Raw genomic sequence first — 19191 nt, forward strand, 5'->3', positions numbered from 1 at the left:
ACAGCATTCCATGTGCTAACTTTCAATGATATGAAAATATATACTCAAACTATAATACTGTATGTATACCTATACATGCTTCATGTTGTGATATTTTCAACAGGGCTGACAAAACAATTTTGACACACTTTTAGTGGAATATAAAAGTCAAACCCAAGCTTTAAGAACTTTTTATTTTTGTCACAAGTGGACCAGTGTAAATAAAACTGGTGATAAACTAGTAACAAGTCTTTTCTGTGTAGTCAAAGCCTGCTAGTTTATTTCTTTGTGCCATAGCATAAAACTACAGTGCCCAGCTGTAAGCAAGAATATTGCTAGCTTTATCCTTGGCATCAGTCAGCTGTTTCATCAGTTAGTGGGGTCTGCGTGTTGGGTTTCCAGAAGTTGTTGGTTCCATCTTGCGTTCCTGTGTTCGATCAGGCTCCTCATCAGGAATGTGTGGAGGGTGCCATGCTGTTGTTAATAACTGTCTTGATTCATGTTGGCAAAAATGGTTTCACCTCTTTACTTTTTACATAGGTCTGGGGTTCAGGTACCAGACAAGCCCTTCACAACACATAATTTCGTTTCCAATCACATACTTTGGCCATGACGATTTAAAGTGTTCACTTGCGTGAGTTTCAATAAAAAAAAATTATTTTAAAGTTCTTACCAGCAAAAAACACAGCTGTAGTCTGATTGCAGCTGTGGCGTAGTGCGCACACGCTTACGAGGACCCTCTGCCTGTATGAAATACGCCGGTTTGGTCAGACACATCCAGTCATTGGTCATACATCATATCATACAAATATTTATCTTGTATCTCGATTCAAATCTACGGACAACTCACATTTTGAATAAAATAATCCCAACAGTTTGAATTCTAGAACAAGTAAAATGTCCAATTTTCTTGTCTAGGATCCCAATTTTCCACAACAGCGCCACCTAGCGAATTGGGTGATTGCCAGACTGCAACCAGATAGTAATGACTAGTTTAAAAGTTTGTTCCACCTAAAAACGACTTATATTTTTAAAAGGGTTTATTACACCCAACTACTACTTTCTGTCTACCTACTTATAGTTTTAAAATAGTAAGTAGGGCTACAGGAGAAGACGCATATGCATAAATTATGAAATCAAAACGTTTTTTTTTTAAGTTTAATAAAAGAAAACTTCACATTGTTTCAAACAAATTGCATTTCCTGATTTTCTGTTTTCTCAGAGAAAGCACAACATTAGTTCCAAACTACTAGTTAATCAGTATGAATAAAGAGATATTTCTTTCACTCTAGCATAAAGACACATGCCGATTACATAGTGAAGAGCAGAAAACCACTGAATGTGTTATAGTTCATGGAATCATCATAGACCATCCTGTTTGCCGCAAGCTCCACATACGCATTGTCTCCCTCCTCTAGGTGGATGACAACAGCGTTGCTGCCCATGTCGTTTGCATCAGACCCTGCCGTGTCCCAGACAGATGTCAGCCGCACACCGTTCTTCATGAGACTCACAACAGAGCTGGGAGTAGGATTGAGGTTGTTGAACATTGAGAATCGAAAGAAGTACGTTCCTTTGACAATTGCTGTGAAAATGCCTGCCAGAATAATGAGAATGGTTTCAATTTTAATGAGCTCTCATTTGCCTTTTTCTCATTATCTCCTTCTCTCTCTAACATACACTACCTGTTGAAGGATTGTAGCTACTGCCAATGTTGGAGAAGACCCTCTTATACTTAAGTGGGGTAGCAGAGGTGAAAGGTCCAGTGTCTCCAGAGCCAGAGGCCAGGAGAGCTGCAGAAAAGGCCACCTGAGGTCTGCCTGAAAGCATCAAATTACGACAAACACGTCAGTGGTAAGAATTGAAAAAAGTGATTATATTAAATTATTATATCCTAAACGACAACGTTTACTTTAGATGTTACCTCCAGTCAGGCTCCGCAGCTCCAGGACTTCTTTTCCAGTGTCTTGCAACTTAGCCTCCAGAAGCGCGATTTTTTCCGCCATGTTTGCAACTTTCTCTCCCACGGCTCCCAGGGTTTGACTTACGGAAGTGAGGGAGATGTCACAGCAGCTAGTGGATCCTGAACACTGACAGACTTTGTCATGGTTTTCATTACATTGCACTTGACACAGACAGCAGCTAAACGCTAGAATCAGGACTGCAATCTTCTTCATCCTTGTGGTTTTGAAATCTCTGCTTCTGTGCCGTCTCTGTCAAGTCTCACCCTTTTATACTAAATCCTACATTGTGCAAAACAAGAAACACCAGTTTCAGGAAACATAACCTGTCGTCTTTAGTTTGGGAAAACCCACAAAAGTTAACATTTTGTTAATATACTGCATGTTAACTTGCTGTAAGGAAAGGTTTACAGAGCGCTTTACAGGTCTGAAATAATAAAACATTGCATAAATCAAGTCCAAAGAGGTGTGATCAGATTTAAAAGATACTGATTTAGCAAATTTGTTCAAACAGGGCATTCTGCAGTTTGTTAACCCAGCCCCATAAAATCAGACTGCACTCTGGTTAACATCACACTAAAAGATCTATAAAGACATACAGAAAGCTATCTTTGACAAATATTGTTAAAGGCCCTGAAAAAACACACACACACACACACACAGGTGTTTTCATTTAACCTGGTTTATTAGATCTTCTCCCAGGACTGCGTGGGTGTGTTTAGGCTGATTGATTGACATCTTCCTGAGTCTGTTAGCTTGGCTGCACCTGTTAGGGTAGGACACATGACACCTCTATAATTTTTATTGGTAGAAAAGATTTGTGACCCAATAAATTCCCATCTAAGCTCTGGCTGCCCTTCAACACTGAGCAGATGTCTAATCAACCAGAATGAATATAATTACATGTGGGTGTTCAGAGACTTTAGACAAATTATTTACTGAGAGAATTAGTTTAAACAATATTCCTGCTTTGTTTATTAATCTCCATAGTCATTTAGATTGAAGTCTGGGATTTCTGAGTCTGTTCCTACATGAAAACCTTTGAACACCAGTCACTCTTCAACACTAGACTGTTACTGTGACTCTGCCTCTGACCCAGTATGCCACACTGCCTTAATATGTTTATTGCTTAGTTTATATAATGAAATACATTACGTCTACCATCTATAATATATCTCATGTCATACACTTGAACTGTTTGAGCTCCTATTATATGTGCATGCACTGTGACATATAAAACCAATTGATCTTGTACTTTCAGTTTGTACTCTGTGCTGTTGTAAAATGGTCACAAGTAGTTTGGATTGTGAAATCAGCATGATATGCCTTTTACAAGTTACCATGAAAACAGACCATCACCAACTGTACTGTGTAAAGCGAGTTGTTCTCCGAAGCTAAAGTTGGATGGGAGGGGAGTATTGACTATAGCCCAGGGACAGGTTGTTGGTACTGTGCTTATGCAACTGTTCCTGGAAGCGCATTTTCCCCAATACTCTAGCACAAACACAACAAGGAGTGAACAGTTATAGATACGATCCACTACACTGAAAATCCTTGCCTATGTCTTGCCTAGTCACTTGGGCCGTTGCCAAATTATCAACAAATATATGCAATAAACGACACTTGGACATAGATTTTCCAAAATAAGAGCTTTTTAATTCCATCAACTAAAGTGCTGAACAAGAAAATAGCCATTTTCCCTTTTAGATGTTTCAGCACTGACCAGGAGTCACTTGTCTGTACTTTATCCCACAATTTTACAAAGAAACACAATCATTTGAAACCATGCATGCGCTCCTGTCCCTAAAGTAAATACATATGTACAAGAAAGTAAATAAATTAGCTTGTGGCTTTTAAATAAATAGTTTTAAGTATGTTCAATGTGTCAAAATATGAGTGAGTGCAAAAAGAAGATCCAGCCTCCTGTGTAAGACAAGTGTTGAGAGCAGGGTTTGGTTATGGTTGAAGGGTCCATAGTGGATGTGGATGGAGGGGGAGGTCAAAGGGATCGCCTCATGTTGACCGCCTTCTCAATGGCGCCTCCTGTTGGTTCCTGTAAAGCACTGCTGCTCGTGACTCGAATGCACTGACCATCTGCTTAACCACCTCATCAAAGAACACGCTGGCCAGCTGAGAGTGCAGGAGAGACTTGAACTCAAATGACACCTGTAGAAGACACAGGAGGGGGACAAACACATTAGCTAACAGTTTGTGAGACTCTAGTTTATTCAATTATCTGAATCTAAACCCATATCTCTAGCTCTCTCTTTTTTGTATAGAGGGGAACATTACAGATTACAAAAATCAAGTCTTTGGCAGACTTAAGTCATTTAGACTTTTACTTCCTTTGAATGTTCGCGGATAATCAATCAGTCTTATTTAACCTTCTGGCTGACCCTGATGTAATCTGAGCCAACAATGTTCCCGGCGCTGACAGCTATTTCAGGCCACCTGAGACACCAACATGCTTACTCATGACCAAACTTAGAGCATAATGAGATTTTACGCAACACTTCCTTCGAGTCAGTAATCCATTCACAATAGTACAGGAACAAAGACGTGGAATTAGTCTCTCCTCAAGCAATGCAATGTGCAAGCTGATCTCTCAAGTCCCATGGGCAACTTGTTCTTTTGTGATCAGGGGGTTTGTTAATTATAATAGTGTCACAGCTATTTTATTCATGTCAATGTTGACTTTATTCTATTTTCATTGCAGGATTCTACACCCCCCCAGTCCTGATATATCAAATTAACTTGGGTGCTGCAAAAAAAAAAAAAAAAAAAGGATTTTCCTCACGACTCTGTGTCAGATATTAATTTGATCTTATACACTTACATAGAAGTTCACTTTACAGGAGGCTGGTTGGTCTTTGGCTCCAGGGGCAAACCTCCATATGGTTTCAAGATGGCTGAAGAGGGATCCATCAGTACACAGAGCCTGTTTGAAAAGAAATTACCCTTTATTTATAATTGACTGGTAAAAGGCAATGATCATACACTGGGTCAAAGTGTATTGTTTGAGAAAATAAGTAGGTATTTGTTATGGTTGTTTTCTGGAGCTATACGACTAGGACTTACCCTGACTTGGTGGTTTGGGACGACGATGACTTCAGAGGTGTAGCGCTCCACGATGGGGGGGAAACCTATTTCAAGGTCCGCCCAGATGTTGCCATTTCGACCTTTCATGACCCGAGACTTCTTGCACCAGGGAACAAAGTGCTGGTAATGGTCCACACTGGCCACCACATTGTACATCTGCTCTAGAGTATACCTGAACACACAATCGCATGAAGACAGGGTCACATCCAATGAGAAGATAGCACCATTTACTGCTCAGTCTTAAAGATTTTGTAACCTTTTTTTGGAGTTTACTTTAGTGAAAAATGCTGATCACAATTTCTCAGAGCCCAAGGTGACATCTACAAATAGCTTGGTTTGTCCAACTAACAGTCCAAAACTCAAAGAAATGTTGTACACTGATATGCAAGACAAATAAAATTCATTTTTCAAGTAGGCAAAAAATTTTGCTTTGCTTTGAGTTTTTAATTTCTTTTACTTACTAATATAATTGTAATAAATTTTGTGTATTTCGGTTGGTTAGTGTCTACTTATCTCAGTGGTTTTCAACATGTTAGGATACCATATCAGGGCACTCACCCTAATGTCCGGCACTCGGTGTACTCCATTCTGCGGGCGCTGATGGGAGCAGCCAGGTTGATGAAGCTGCGGCTGGGTGTGCTGACAGGGACAGCGGGGAAGAGAGGCAGGCTGGCCCTTCTCGCTGCCAGGGCACCACAGGAGCCCCACAAGTGTCTAAAGGGAGGGAATTATATATATATATATATATATATATATATATATATATATATATATATATATATATATATATATATATATATATATATATATATATATATATATATATATATATATATATATATATATATATATATATATATATATATATATATATATATATATATATATATATATATATATATATATATATATATATATATATATATATATATATATATATATATATATATATATATATATATATATATATATATATATATATATATATATATATATATATATATATATATATATATATATATATATATGTGTGTGTGTATGGGAAGGGACAAGAAGTTTGTGGGAAATACACAAAGAACATCACAGGTTCATTCAGTGAGAGGACATGGCTAACATAGTACCCACAGTAGGCTATTTATGTTGTAAATTGACAGTTTTAATGTATGAGCATCAATTCATACATAAACCGAGATATTTTAAGTGAATGCAAATCATTCATTAATACTTTTCTGAAGACAAACTGGATTCATATGGCCATAATATTTCCCCCAATCATTTCTCACTGAGAAAACCGACTGTATTGAATGCAAGGTTCTCTGCCAAATGTTCCTTCACTAACACGAAATTAAGTCTACAACCCATTCATAATAACCAGAGACGGTTTCTTTAATAATCTCCTGAACTGTTGTGGGACAGCCACATGTCGAAAACCGCAGGACTAATACAATTCAATCTAATAATTCCTGAGTAGGCTAATTCTACCTGTACGCATCTCTCTGGGGAGTCCCATTCTCACTCACCTTGTATTTGCTCTTTTACTGTTTCCTCGCGCAACTTTTGCGGAGTGAGCTTCAGACATCTCCAGCATTGCCCTGAAGAGGAGAGGAGTCGTTTTGTTGGTCATGGTGAAGTTTTTGTAACACAGGTTCTCAGGAGAGACGACGGTACTTCCTGCCCCAGCAGTAGCAGCAGTAGCAGCAACTGTGTTCTTCTGACTGATGAGTCTCGCCCTACTTGCCAAGAAAAGCAGTGACGTAACGAGAGGCTGCAGCCAATCAGAGAGAAAGGTTGATCAAGCGATCACTTAGCTATGTAATTCCTAAATGCACAAAAGAACCAATTCAAGATATTCAGATGACTTATATGTTTTTACTGGCTGACGAAATTGCCAAATTAGACTATTTTCAAATGAATTAAAAATGTGTTATTGAAATTGAAAGTTTCTCATCTCAGGGGTGGAAATGTATGTATATTTAAATACCTTTAACACATGGCAACGTTTGTGAAGCACTGCAAGACAGGCCCATCTAGCCTACTACTCAGAGCTAATCTCCTCTTTTACTCAGAGACAGACACACAAACATGGAGTTCAGAATTAACATTTACACTCTTGTCACCTAAAAATAGATGATAAGCAAATACAGATGTGTTGCTTTATAAATTAGTAAGCAAATGTGGCACATATGACTCATTAATATTTGACAGCTTTGATTTAGAGAGGTTGTTACGAGCAAATCAAAGTCTAAATGATAGCCCGCCGTGTGGTTCAGCTGGTGAACATGCAAGGTGTGCGTGTGGTTCACCTGGACTTTGGTGCTGCGGAATAAAGGTTATTATCAACATTCCAAATAACTGTAGAAATGTTTAAAGCAGAGCAAAGTATCACCAAGCAGCAGCCAAAACTAATACATCAACTAAAATCAAATGTTTAAACTACGATAGAAGGATAACTAGGGTGCTGCAGTATTAAGTGGCTGTGCGGTAACAGTCAGAACTGGTAGTGCAGGATCCATTTCAGGATCTTCAGACTGGAATTAAGGCATTTGATTAGGGAGGGATTTAAGAACCTCAGTCAAACTAACCTGTCTCAGACTATAAGAGAAGATACACTTGGGTTAAACAGTCCCTAGCCTGATCCCACAATTACACAGGAGATGGATGCTGTTCCAGCTGGCTCATGTTCAGGCTTCTGATCCCTCTTTGTACAGTTCTGTGATTCAAAAGCCCAACTGAGACACTTAAACCTCCTCCTTACATTTTACTATTACAATTCAGAAAGACGTGTCCTAACTTTTCACAGTTTTTAAATGACCTCTTTTAGATTTCTGTTGAAATAGAAATGTAATAGAGGTATTACGGTAACAAATATAGGATTTTCCTTTTGTCTGTTTATGCAATTTGTTGTCTCAGGACTACACTGGAGTCATGAAGTCACTGCATTATATCATTGAATATGGACTTCCAATTCACATGTTTTATTAACAGATGTATTAATCATTGAAAGGCCTTTCAATTAGCCAAAGAGCTCAACTGTGTGTCTGCATAGTAGATGTCATCCCAAGTACACAACCTGTCAAAGTAGATATTGCTCAATTTGTCAGAGTTAAAGATCACTGCGTGCTAAATTCTCCGCTAAAGACCCATGAGGATTAAAAAGTCCAGACTGCCACAGAATATCTGACATACAGTATGTTTGTGTGTTCTTTGTGGCAATATGTACAGAGGACTGAGAGAGAATCCACTTCTAGGTTAAAGGATGTTTCCAGTCTAATCTACCAGTTATTTTTCCTCTCTATATTTTCTTTTAATAAAAGTGCTTGTTCCACTTCAACAAAATACTATATCTCCTGATTATTAATATGCATAAATACATAGGCTATCTAATGTGAAAAATGCTTTCTTTTGTTCCTTATAACATATACTCCTTGTGACACTCTATTATGGATAGATAGAGAGCAGAAAGTAAGTAAGGTACACCAATACAATCTGCAGTGAGTGCAAAACAGATACCACTCAAACTCATTTCAGTTCAATTCAAAGGCTATATTCATTTATCCCAAGGGGCAATTTAAGGCAAGCAGTTCAGCAAATACTAGTAAAGATATACAATGTACAATATCATTAATTCATGTAAAGATCTTTGCATATTTTCCTTTCACTGCCAGTGGAGAAACTCCTTTATTTCGTTTCATGCTTTGGAGCAAGGAAGTTATTTTCTGTCCGCTAAGAATAGCCAATCAAACATTACATACGGAAATTCTTGGAGTGTTTTACATTTAACAATGTAGTGGGAACCTGCCAAGAAGCACACCGATCCCTGTGAAAATATGCCAACGTGTGGTAAGAACACTATCAAATGACTGGAATGTAAAAGCTGTTGTGTCACTAAAAACACATTTCCTCATCAAATAGTTCTCCACCAAAAAGAAAATGGTCTGTTTTTATATTTGTAGCTTTATATTGTGATAAGGAATGTACTTTTTGATAAGTGACATACAAAAATAGAAACCTGGAGTCAGTGTGAACTCTACTATAAAAAACTGAACTTACTGCCCTTTCCAGTTGAGAAACCACAGTGAGTCACAGTGCGTCAACTTTATTCATTATACCAAAACTGAAAGCGCAAAAGTATTCACCTAAAGCACATAAAGACAAAGATGAGCAAGTATTGGCTTGGTTGAAAACAAGGCAAAATTATTGTTCCTCAGCTGAGAACATGGTTTTGCTCAAAGCACTGATGTACCGCGAGCCATCTGGCTCTGAGATCTTTAGTCTGGTGAGAGGTGGCACGACACCGCTGGTGAAGTATCTGAATGCAGGGCTGGGTGACTGGATGGCATCCAGAAATACCTTGGAGACAAACACAAACACACCACAGCGGTTAGACGTAAAAGGGCTCTTATATTGACACCAAATACTGTCCATTTGTTGTGATGATCTCAACCTATATCAGTATTCTGATGGAAGTGTATACATATACAATTACGAGTAAAAGTATATCATTCAAAATTTTACTTCAGGTGAAAATCAAGTAAAAGTAAAAGTAAACAAGTAAAAGTTCTCAATATGGAGACTGGATCCTGTTTTTGTTATATTATTATACTATTTGATGATGATTCATGTTATATATGTTATTGTACAATGTTGTAGTTGGATGAGGTGGAGCTGAATCCTGCTGGACAGATTCATCTTTACCTGTGCATCATATATTGTAAGCTCATCATTTTGTATGTTGGTCTTGAACCGGAAAGTAACTGTATATTTATATATATATCTCATCAACATACCTTTACAATGTCCTCAGTGTCCTGTGCTGCGTTTTGGAAAACGGAGCCACAGTGCTGCAGGTATTTTTCATAGAGGCTGAGTGTGAGAGCATCGACCTGTTGGAGACACGTATCCCCGAGCTCAGCCTTCTGCAGGTTGACCAGAAAGTCAGTGTTGACTGGACCACACTCAATGAGACTCACACTGCAGGATGAAGCATAAGCAACATTTACAGTTTCCAGTTAGCAGCCTCTAAACAAAGGAAACAAGATGCTGGAAAACATTCAAACTCACTGGATATTGAAGTGTTGCAGCAGGACGGCCAAACTCTCACATGCTCCCTCTATTGCAAATTTACTGGCACAGTACACCTCATTAAAGGGCAGACCTGTAAGAGAGCATGAAGCACGAAGATGAATTATTTTGTCAATTTCCCGCAAGGCAGCAAGCATCAACACGATTTGCCGTCAAATCATTAGAAAAACTGCACACGTGGAACATCGTTGACATTCAGTGATTCCTCATGCGTGGGCTTGTCTCACCTTGAAGCCCTCCAGTGCTCCCGGTGACGAGAATCCGGCCCTGGCCCTGAACCTTCATCTCCGGCAGGAAAGCCTGGATGGTCTGGATGGTACCGAGGAGATTGACCTCCAGAATCTGCCTCATTGAGTCTAAGGACAGCACCTCCAGCGGCCCCATCAAACCCACGCCAGCATTAGACACTGTGAGTAGTAAGGGTAAGCCCATTAACACACAGAAATTACAATCTTAAGGGAACACACTGACACAAGAGCATACCTAGAATGTCCACTCGTTTCTCCACAACTCTGTCCCTCGCATCCAGGATGGACTGCCGGCTGGTCACGTCCATTTGGAGTATGTCCAAGGTATCCTTGTGCAGGCTCTTCACGCACTCTAAAAGACGTTCTTTCTTGGCCAGGTTTCTCATCGTGGCATACACTAAACAGAAATCAGCAATAAGTAGCATGTCTTGATAAAGTTTTCACAATGCTTTCAAATGTTTTATTTATACAAATCTCACATATGTTGCAGAATATCTCTGGCTGCTGTATCAAGTCATTTGTCACTATCACATACAGAGCATACAGTACAACATTACATACTGCGGGCTTAGAAGACCATTAACATCAACAGTTCCTGACCCAATGCAAGCTTTCTAAGAAAGGCACTTGAGGCATACAATAGAAAAGTGTGTCAGGTGTGGTTACCTTTGAATGTTTTGTTTGGGTCAGAGGCTAGCCGGACGGCCAGGCTAAGACCGATCCCCGAGGAGCAGCCTGTGATCAGCACTACTTTCTTGTCCATGGAGTCTGGCTCACGAACTGTCTGCTTCAATAGAGAGCAGCTGCAGCATGGGGGTTAATGCTCTGTTTTTATTCTAAAGCACTATGTTACTGTGTTTTGAAAGGGGCTATATAAATAAAGTTTGTTTTTATTATAAGATGGAGGCATGTGAAAACTCGTCTTCTTAGTGTTTCCACATATTTCGCTATCACAAGGCCAGTTAATCCTAAACATCTTCCTGTTATCGGCCACCTGGAGTCCTCCCAGTTTTTCACATGTCCTTGTTAGTATAGTTGATTTTTCTATTGAGACAGACATGTGGGAAACATTACTGCGTTTGTGTGTGTGTGTGGGATTGCATAGGGTTTTTTATACTTCCAATGACATACATGATTAATGGTGTAAATGTATATTACATGTATTTTATATATACAAATCTTTCTGTGACTGCTGTGGGGTGGCGTGCCCTTATTTATTTCAATTAAATTGGCTTTTGAGCATGATAACAATGCTCTAGTTAGCTCTGCCATGCAGTACCTGTTTATCCTGTAAATTGCACCACTAATATGAGCACCAGATGGCAGCAAAACATCATAATATCAGTCAGACTGACCTCTGGCTGCTCCATTGGCCACATTACTGTAAGACAATGAGGCTGAGAATAGCCAGAAAGCTTCACAATGGCTTTGAGTTCAAGGGATGGAGGAGGGAAATTGCTAAGTGCTGTTCTCATAAGGTCTCTGATTTTGGAGACCCTGCAACCTTGTCCCAAGCTTGTGTTGAGGGAAATTATTTTAGGCATGTCTATAAGAGAGTTTTGCTGACGCCTATACTATTCATTAAATGTGTGTTCTTAAAAGTAATCTTAATTTAAAGGTCATATTTTCATAGCTGATGGGAAAAAAAGCTATAAGTGGACCTTTGAGTTTAGATTATTTTCCTCACATACTCTTCCCCAGATTACTTTCATGCTCAAAAATTTGAAAAGTAAAGACTTGCTAATCAATGGTTTCAGGAGACTAAAGTGCTTAGCTAAGATATTTTTCAATGTCTAATTTAATCTTAATACGTCTTGTCATCTGTGATTACAAGGCTTGAAGCATTGCAAATCTTCAAATACAATGTGGTTGCACTGAGAGGAAACAAAGGGGAAACTTAGGCTATTTTAAAGCAAGACATTCCAAGCTCAGCCCAAGTCCAGAAAAAGTTATTCACAGTGGTAAGTAATCCATCATGCAAGTTCTGAGCAGGGACTGGAAAATACGTTTTGTGATTACAAGATCATTATGTGCAGTTGAGTGAGTTTTCACTAGGTGGCTACGAATCCTCAGGTACAAACCATTCATCTATCAGAACTTGTGTTAAGTCAACAGTTATGAACATAACATCTACCTATTATAAGCTGTCAAGAAACACTGGGCATAGTGCACGGTTTGGATGAATTCTATAAAATACATTTCACTTATTCTCAGGAAATGTAAGAATATGCAATATGATATTGGACTTTATTTTGTGTCACGGTCCTCTCCTGTCTACTCTTCTTCCTCTTTTGTGCCTTGTTGCCGTCTTTCTGCATTTTAACTAGATTCCAACCCATGTGCATTGTCCTACAGCTGAGTTTCTGACCAGTCAAAACAACTTGCATCTGTTATGCAACATTTCAGCTCATTTGAAAAAATCTATTCTGCTGATAGGAGCAAACCAAGTAGGAATTTCCTGCCATTTTGTTGTGTTCCTCCCCTTGAGATGGCATCAGCTTGGCTGCTGTCCCAGAGTCTGTGGGACAGATAACAGCAGTCTTTGAACCTCTTTCAAATATCTACTGTCAAGCATGTTAAAAAATCTTGGACTGCTTGACCTCAGACGTTACTAAGTTTTAGCTGTTTAATGGTATCCTGTGTGTGTCAATTTATTATTTTCGCTAAAAGCTTATCTTGTTCAGGGTCATGAAGCTTGAATACACATACTTTGCCATATGCATGTGTGCATGTTGCATTGGTACTGTTCTTGTAGAAGAGGTGATGAAGCACATTTATGTTACTAGCGTGTGCAAATTGCTTTAACTTGCCAGTAAAAAAAAAAGTCAACCATGCACAGTCCAGCAACACTGTATGGGCTACACATCACCCATCTCTGAATCCATCCTGGCAGCATGGTACAGCCTATATGGTCCAATACTCTTGTACAGTTGGGCAGCTTGCTGCTACACTTACCTTTGGTCCATTAATTACCAAGAGAAGGTTGAGTAGAGGTGCACAATGGTCTGGAAAGGTCTTTAAAACATCTCCTCGACAAGATTGGCCCACAGCACCCAAGAGCAAACAGGGTGAAGCCCTTACCACGTGCACAGCTGTGTGTTTGGAAGAAAACAAGTAGAGTGTTTGTTGGAAGTGGGTGGAAATGCATGAGAATGGAGCAGTCATGGGGTCGGCACTGTGTTTCTGCAGTGCCAACAGCGAAGGAGGTATCTGCTACATCTTCAGGAGCAAAAGCATAACAGCTCCTTGGTGTCAGTCCATTCATGTGCTCACCCTGTGGAGGACCATGCCAAGTGAGTCACATTGGGCTGTGCTATTCCAGGGGCAGCAGACACATGTAATGAGTGCACTGTGAAGAGACACAATACAAGGTTTGTAATAACTCACTGAGTGACAGCAGATGTCCTCAACAGGATGTCCCATGTGAGAGTGATGAGCAGAAGTGAAAGAGCTGAAGACGTGTTGCGGTGGATGTTGTGAGGCTGAAATGTCACGCTATAGCCTACCTGGCAACAAAGTTAAATGAGGCTAATTTTTCCTGAGGGTGTTTCAGCTGAACTCAGTAATGCAGATCTTTTCTCAGAGATGTTTGCCTCACTTTTCAGGGACAAGATAAAACAGTTTACATTATGATATGCAGAATATTAATTATTTTATACATTTATGAGACAAGTAACCCTGAAACCCTATAACTGCTTTTTTGAGATAGTGTGACTTTTATCATTTTGTCCAGTAAAACATACCACTGTCCTTAGAAGACAGAAATGTGACAGAATTGTAATATTTTTTAATAGTTTTTGTCTGGTGTTGTCTCCATGCTGATGAGTTCATATCCCAACATTCATCTGATATCAAATGTATCCCTCGGTCTGTCTTGAGAGGTTTTGTTTCACATTGCAAACCCACCGTTTGACTGCTTTGGTCTAGACTTGATGAATTTTACGATTATAGCAATGCGTCTGCATCTGATCAGGTAGAGTTACTGTGTCTGTGACCTTTTCTTGCCTCTCTTCTTAACACACAGTAGATAGATATTAGATAAAATGCCTGGAGACATGTTATTTATGGTGTCTCTTCTGGAACAGTATATTTTTAACATAAACTGTCAATGTTTGAGAGAGGTGTTGTGCTTGTGTGTGTTGCAGTTGGATACAGCGCTCTTATATTAAATGTTGCAGGGATATATGGTAAAAATAGAAAGTATCCCCTTTTCTGTAAAACCCATCCAGTCTACAGGACAACTGGGAGTAGAGTGAGCAATTGAAAGAATTCCCTCCTCTGAGAGTTGAATCCAGGATGATAAAAACCCAAAACAAGGAGCTATAACTTTATATGTCTACTTATAAACCACCGACTGATGAGAGACATGGCTCTGACTGTCCTGACGACGGATGGCAGGTTTACTTCAATAAAGGGTAAAGAGAGAGCCTGAGAAATGCAAAGTGCATTTTTTACAAGGCAATATAGAGGGAGTGGGGCTCGCTGGTAAAATCATCATGGTTGAAACAGGAGAGGACGTGTGGAAAGTATAAACGGTTTAGAACACACGGACACAGAGGCAGAATCAACACATTTTAAATTTCAATCTACAGAATAGAATCTGCTGAAACCATTTTAATACAACTAGCTCAAACTTTTTATCATTATTATTCCTAGCTGATCATTTTAGAATTGTACTTACCTCCAACTTACATTCTTAAGAAAGAGAGAAATGCATTCTGTCTGAAAGCATTATTAAAGACAAAACTGCAAGACCATCATTTATGTTTTATATATTTATATTCATCGACACTTTAAGTGCAAGAACATTACAGTCTTGCTTTGGGCCCAATGGAGGGGTCTGGTTAAACTTCTATCCAAGAGCAAAGGTCAGAGGTCACTTAGGTTGTGTCATGAGAGGGAATTAGGGCATCATATTTTATACAAATATATTTTCTCAGAGTTTTGTGATATACGAGATGTAGGGGTTAAGGTTGCCTGCTGGACCTGAGGCTTTACGTCAGCTGTAACCCTCAGGGGCCACTGCCTGACCTGCGGGTTTTGCATTCCACAGGAACAGTTTGTATAGAAAAGCTCAGAGTTCCAGGAAGTAGCGGGGATTGTGTCATGGGAAATGTCCCCTCAACCGCTCGAGGCATTCTTTCTCTCTGTTAGATTGGGGACATCCTGTTCCTGCTCTTTTTTCCTGGCCTGCAGGCCCTCAAGTCCATCCTGGGACTAGAACTGACCATTTTTTTTTTAGCTACGAGCACTGATGCCTTAGTCATGGCTTAAGCTGGAGGTCAGCGCAGGACACTACCAATGTGTATGCATTCCCCCTGCAGCTGCACCATCATGGTGACTTTGGTTCGGTCGACAGGCACAAACGTATCTGAGCAATGTACCGGAGGCTTGTTCCGTTGCGAGATCCAGCTGGTTAGATAACATACACGAGAAAATTTAGACTGTCCAAGTGCAGATCTCATCAGTAGAGGTTTGCTGGGACAAATCCCTGGTCTTGCTGGGAAAAATACTGATGGAGCCAACAAACAACTATGGTTGCACTGGACAGCTTAAAGGGGTCAGTGGTTGAATGTAAAGCATGAGGCCATTAAACAATAAACTCAAAATAAAATATTTTAAAATATAAATCTTGGGTGGCTGTATTCATATTTTATATTTTTTTCTTGACTGTGAAACTGTCCAATAGCACACATTCCAGTGTTTAATCTTTTCTTTCTTGGCTTTCTGGCTCTTGCTCCAGGTGCAGAATGCCAGGCACTCCATGCATCAGTACCTCACCTGTGATGTGGTGAAATAAAGTGATGGGTGGTGTGTCAGGGCACGGCATGTGATTCAGCCATGCTGGTATTTACCCGCTATCATATAAAAACACTTCTCGGCAGTAAATGCAGGCATGTGTTAGCACTACCACCATTACTCTGTACAGTTCTCACGCCAAATGACTTCTCTCACTCTCTCTCTCTCTCTCTCTCTCTCTCTCTCTCTCTCTCTCTCTCTCTCTCTCTCTCTCTCTCTCTCTTTGTCTGAATCATTTCTAAATAATGTTTGTCCATGCACCTTCTTGCCTTCTACAAGAATCACTGATGAAATCAGTGATGCATTCCACCCACCACCTGGTTACCTGGATACACTCTGTTTACAGCTGACTCTGGACACACTGTTCCTTACAGTGTAGACATAACATGAAGCATTGTGTAAGCATGCATGACAGTAGACATCCTCTACAGACCTTCCCACAAACATAAACACCACACATTGCACACTAACATTTTCACCTGCAGTGTGCGGCAATGTTGTTGTTCTGAAGCTCTTTCCTGTGCTCTCATATGCAAATGCTTAGCAAACCCACTTCCCCAAATGCACATTAGTTCATACAGAGAGAACAAGGTGCCCTGCAGTTGAGATATACAGTGCTTAGACCTGAATAATGAAGTCTTGTCCTGGTATTCGTCTTAGCGTCTGCACTGATACTGTTTTCTTTCGTTTCCTGTGGCTCGAGGATACCCCACCTATTTTATTAGCTTGCATAAGCTGGCTGAAGCTGCAATGAGCCCTTGGCAGAAAGTCTGTCAATAACTATCACCTTAGAAGATTATGAGAACGCAACGCATTTTGCCAGCCCATAACTCAGTTACATAATCACTGCCTGAACGTTCAGTTCCCAGGAGCAAATAGCACAATGACATACGATTTTACACCTGTGGCATGTAGAGGATCATATTTCCTCAGCACCCTTTGTCATTTGCTCTTAGCACAGGTCCAGTGTGTCCCACACTCCCACAGTTGAGACGTAATCCTTGTTATTACTTTAACAAATACTTCTCTCAAATGCCTGAATAGAAGAAATGTAACCTGTCTTCATTTCTAACATACCTGTTCTGGTTTGTCATTGTTGTTGTTTTTTCAGACACTTCTCATTGGTTGACTCCTGAACTTTTTTTGTTCAAGCTACATTTAAAAAAAGCTGCAGTGAAACAGAGATAGCCTTGCCCTGCAATAAAAACTAAGATAAAACTCTTCAAATCTCTCACATAAGTCCAGGTGATTAGAGTATCTGGGTTACATGTTTGCTTTATGTGGTGTTTGTTTTTCTGTTCCACTTCCTTTTGTACTTCCTGTTAATTTAAATTTAAACAGCTGGTGAAATAAATACATTTCCATGGCTAAAGGACAATTCTTGTAGCAGTACTTCATGTGGCAATACATCACTGTATATTGCTTAGTGTTTATGTAGTTCAAATAGAAAATTGCAGATACTTCTGATGATGATACGTCAAATGTCTGACTAAATTACTCCTCTCTACTTGTGCTACTGTTACACTACGTTTGAACAGAAGTTACATAGTGTTAGTTCACGAGATTTCATTTACTTATTTTTTATTTTTATTATCTCTTTTTTTCCTGGAGCTGCATGCTTGCCATCTTGACATAAACCTGGGTCTTTGAAGCCACTTCCCAGCTGTGCAATGTTGAAATTGAAATTTGATTCCGATGATGTCTTGCCACATGAAAGACCTAGTACAAGTAAAAGTAAAATACCATAAAAAATCTCATAAAAATGTCAAATTAAAGAAGAAGAATATGCCTCTTAAATCTAAAACACTTTTTGGCTCCCTTATCATAAGAGAGAGTTATGTATCACAGGGAGTTTTTTTCTCTAAATTGTAGATTATGTAAATGTACTTTTTTTACACAATGTCCCAGTCTGAGCTGTACAGATACAAAACATTCCCAAGGACCATCTGGGTCTTATCACCTCTCAACATCATTTCCTTCACATAAAATGACTAAGGCCAGGAGCCAAGTGATTTAAGTGTGCTTGTGCTTACTGTAAATGGTGCTACGTGCTAATCACACATCACTCCCTATGTTGCCATGTCAGTGGACCTTCTGGTTATTGCTAATGTAGCTCTGTCTTCCTCGTCTTGTACTAATACTCGTACAGTACAATACAATGCCCGTGCTGTAATGCTGTCATGTTTCAAAGTGATTAGAAGGAGAGTTAAAGGCTAAGGTACATTTTGACAGGGATAGCATGGGTCACAGTGACATGCAGCTTGTGGTAGACAGTTGATCTGTCCTGCATTTATGAGATGACAGAGCAAAGGTCAATAGAAAGCTCTGGGAAACGTGCTGTGCTGCATGATCCTCCGGCTAGAAGTCCTCCAACATGAGCAGATCACTCAGCTGTATCTGGAGCGAACATTTTTGCTGACAATTTATCATACTTAGTAATTATTATATAAGAGCTTTTTGGCCTATAATTTGGGTTTTAGAAAGTAGACTTCTGTGGAGGCAGCAGATAACGTCAGCAGCAGGAGGAGGAGAGAAGCCCAAGAGCATGATTATTAGCTACTGGTTATATAAGATGGCTTTTTCATAACTTCTCCAACCCAAGAAATTCAACTGAATTGTAGGAGTGACATGCATGGCACTCTTCATGATGGGCATTTAAGGAATGCCATGGCATTACAGCCTAATATGGGCATTATACTGAGCTGCTGGGCCAGTTTGACTCTCATAACATTCCAGCTCATCTTTAGTTTCTGCTCATCAAGCTGTCATGAACTCACCTTCCCATTCCTTCCTTGCTTACGGTTCATTTCAGAAAGATGACAGAATTAGTATGTCTGAAAGCATGGGTGGTGTTCAGGCCCTCCACACCCTTACAGTAAACTGTGCTGTCAATTAACACCATTGTTTGATCCGGACTTGAGAGGTTAACAAATCATTTTAATGCTGTATAGATAAGTAACCCATTACAAAGGCTCATTCAGTGCACAGTTTGACCACTTACCCTCTGGCTAAGTGCAGCACAT

At 39.6% G+C, this 19191-nt stretch overlaps 3 protein-coding genes across 8 annotated transcripts; all 3 read right to left on the minus strand.

The window, feature by feature from the left end:
- Window positions 1–154: 154 nt before the first annotated feature.
- LOC114568998 (complement C1q-like protein 2) lies at window positions 155–2589 on the minus strand. Of its 6 annotated transcripts, none has more exons than XR_003694371.1 (4): window positions 1904–2589; window positions 1665–1799; window positions 830–1576; window positions 155–723 (listed from the first exon to the last, which is right to left on the minus strand). XR_003694371.1 is itself a non-coding variant. In XM_028598737.1 (4 exons), exons 2-4 carry the CDS (start codon window positions 2154–2156, stop codon window positions 1290–1292), a joined length of 675 nt encoding a protein of 224 aa, XP_028454538.1. In that variant the 5' UTR covers window positions 2157–2222; window positions 2430–2589; the 3' UTR covers window positions 155–1289. The 6 variants fall into 6 exon arrangements, 2 of the variants coding, with proteins under 2 accessions (XP_028454538.1, XP_028454536.1); XR_003694374.1 differs by having other exon boundaries at window positions 155–424; window positions 653–1576; XR_003694373.1 differs by having other exon boundaries at window positions 155–453; window positions 653–1576.
- A 981-nt stretch (window positions 2590–3570) lies between these two features.
- si:ch73-141c7.1 (coenzyme Q-binding protein COQ10 homolog, mitochondrial) lies at window positions 3571–6762 on the minus strand. Its single transcript, XM_028598734.1, has 5 exons — window positions 6560–6762; window positions 5598–5753; window positions 5019–5211; window positions 4777–4878; window positions 3571–4106 (listed from the first exon to the last, which is right to left on the minus strand). Exons 1-5 carry the CDS (start codon window positions 6661–6663, stop codon window positions 3954–3956), a joined length of 708 nt encoding a protein of 235 aa, XP_028454535.1. The 5' UTR covers window positions 6664–6762; the 3' UTR covers window positions 3571–3953.
- Window positions 6763–8690: 1928 nt separating this feature from the next.
- hsd17b1 (hydroxysteroid (17-beta) dehydrogenase 1) lies at window positions 8691–11453 on the minus strand. Its single transcript, XM_028600039.1, has 6 exons — window positions 11036–11453; window positions 10605–10766; window positions 10349–10528; window positions 10101–10194; window positions 9827–10010; window positions 8691–9389 (listed from the first exon to the last, which is right to left on the minus strand). The coding sequence occupies exons 1-6, from the start codon at window positions 11130–11132 to the stop codon at window positions 9234–9236; spliced, it is 873 nt and encodes a 290-aa protein (XP_028455840.1). The 5' UTR covers window positions 11133–11453; the 3' UTR covers window positions 8691–9233.
- Window positions 11454–19191: the final 7738 nt, after the last annotated feature.

The sequence above is a fragment of the Perca flavescens genome, chromosome 15 (assembly GCF_004354835.1).
Source record: "Perca flavescens isolate YP-PL-M2 chromosome 15, PFLA_1.0, whole genome shotgun sequence".
NCBI classification, from domain to species: Eukaryota; Metazoa; Chordata; class Actinopteri; order Perciformes; family Percidae; genus Perca; species Perca flavescens.

What these genes read in the sequence shown, in the direction of transcription:
- LOC114568998 (XM_028598737.1), bottom strand. Translation starts at nt 2,156, where the DNA reads ATGAAGAAGATTGCAGTCCTGATTCTAGCGTTTAGCTGCTGTCTGTGT. An exon ending in GCTGCGGAGCCTGACTGGAG is followed by an intron (nt 1,800 to 1,903) that starts GTAACATCTAAA and finishes TGATGCTTTCAG; the next exon opens with GCAGACCTCAGGTGGCCTTT. An exon ending in TAGCTACAATCCTTCAACAG is followed by an intron (nt 1,577 to 1,664) that starts GTAGTGTATGTT and finishes TTATTCTGGCAG; the next exon opens with GCATTTTCACAGCAATTGTC.
- hsd17b1 (XM_028600039.1), bottom strand. Translation starts at nt 11,132, where the DNA reads ATGGACAAGAAAGTAGTGCTGATCACAGGCTGCTCCTCGGGGATCGGT. An exon ending in CCCAAACAAAACATTCAAAG is followed by an intron (nt 10,767 to 11,035) that starts GTAACCACACCT and finishes ATTTCTGTTTAG; the next exon opens with TGTATGCCACGATGAGAAAC. An exon ending in CTGCAACACTTCAATATCCA is followed by an intron (nt 10,011 to 10,100) that starts GTGAGTTTGAAT and finishes TTCATCCTGCAG; the next exon opens with TGTGAGTCTCATTGAGTGTG.
- si:ch73-141c7.1 (XM_028598734.1), bottom strand. Translation starts at nt 6,663, where the DNA reads ATGACCAACAAAACGACTCCTCTCCTCTTCAGGGCAATGCTGGAGATG. An exon ending in ACCGAGTGCCGGACATTAGG is followed by an intron (nt 5,212 to 5,597) that starts GTGAGTGCCCTG and finishes TTGTGTGTTCAG; the next exon opens with GTATACTCTAGAGCAGATGT. An exon ending in TCCCAAACCACCAAGTCAGG is followed by an intron (nt 4,879 to 5,018) that starts GTAAGTCCTAGT and finishes CTTTTCAAACAG; the next exon opens with GCTCTGTGTACTGATGGATC.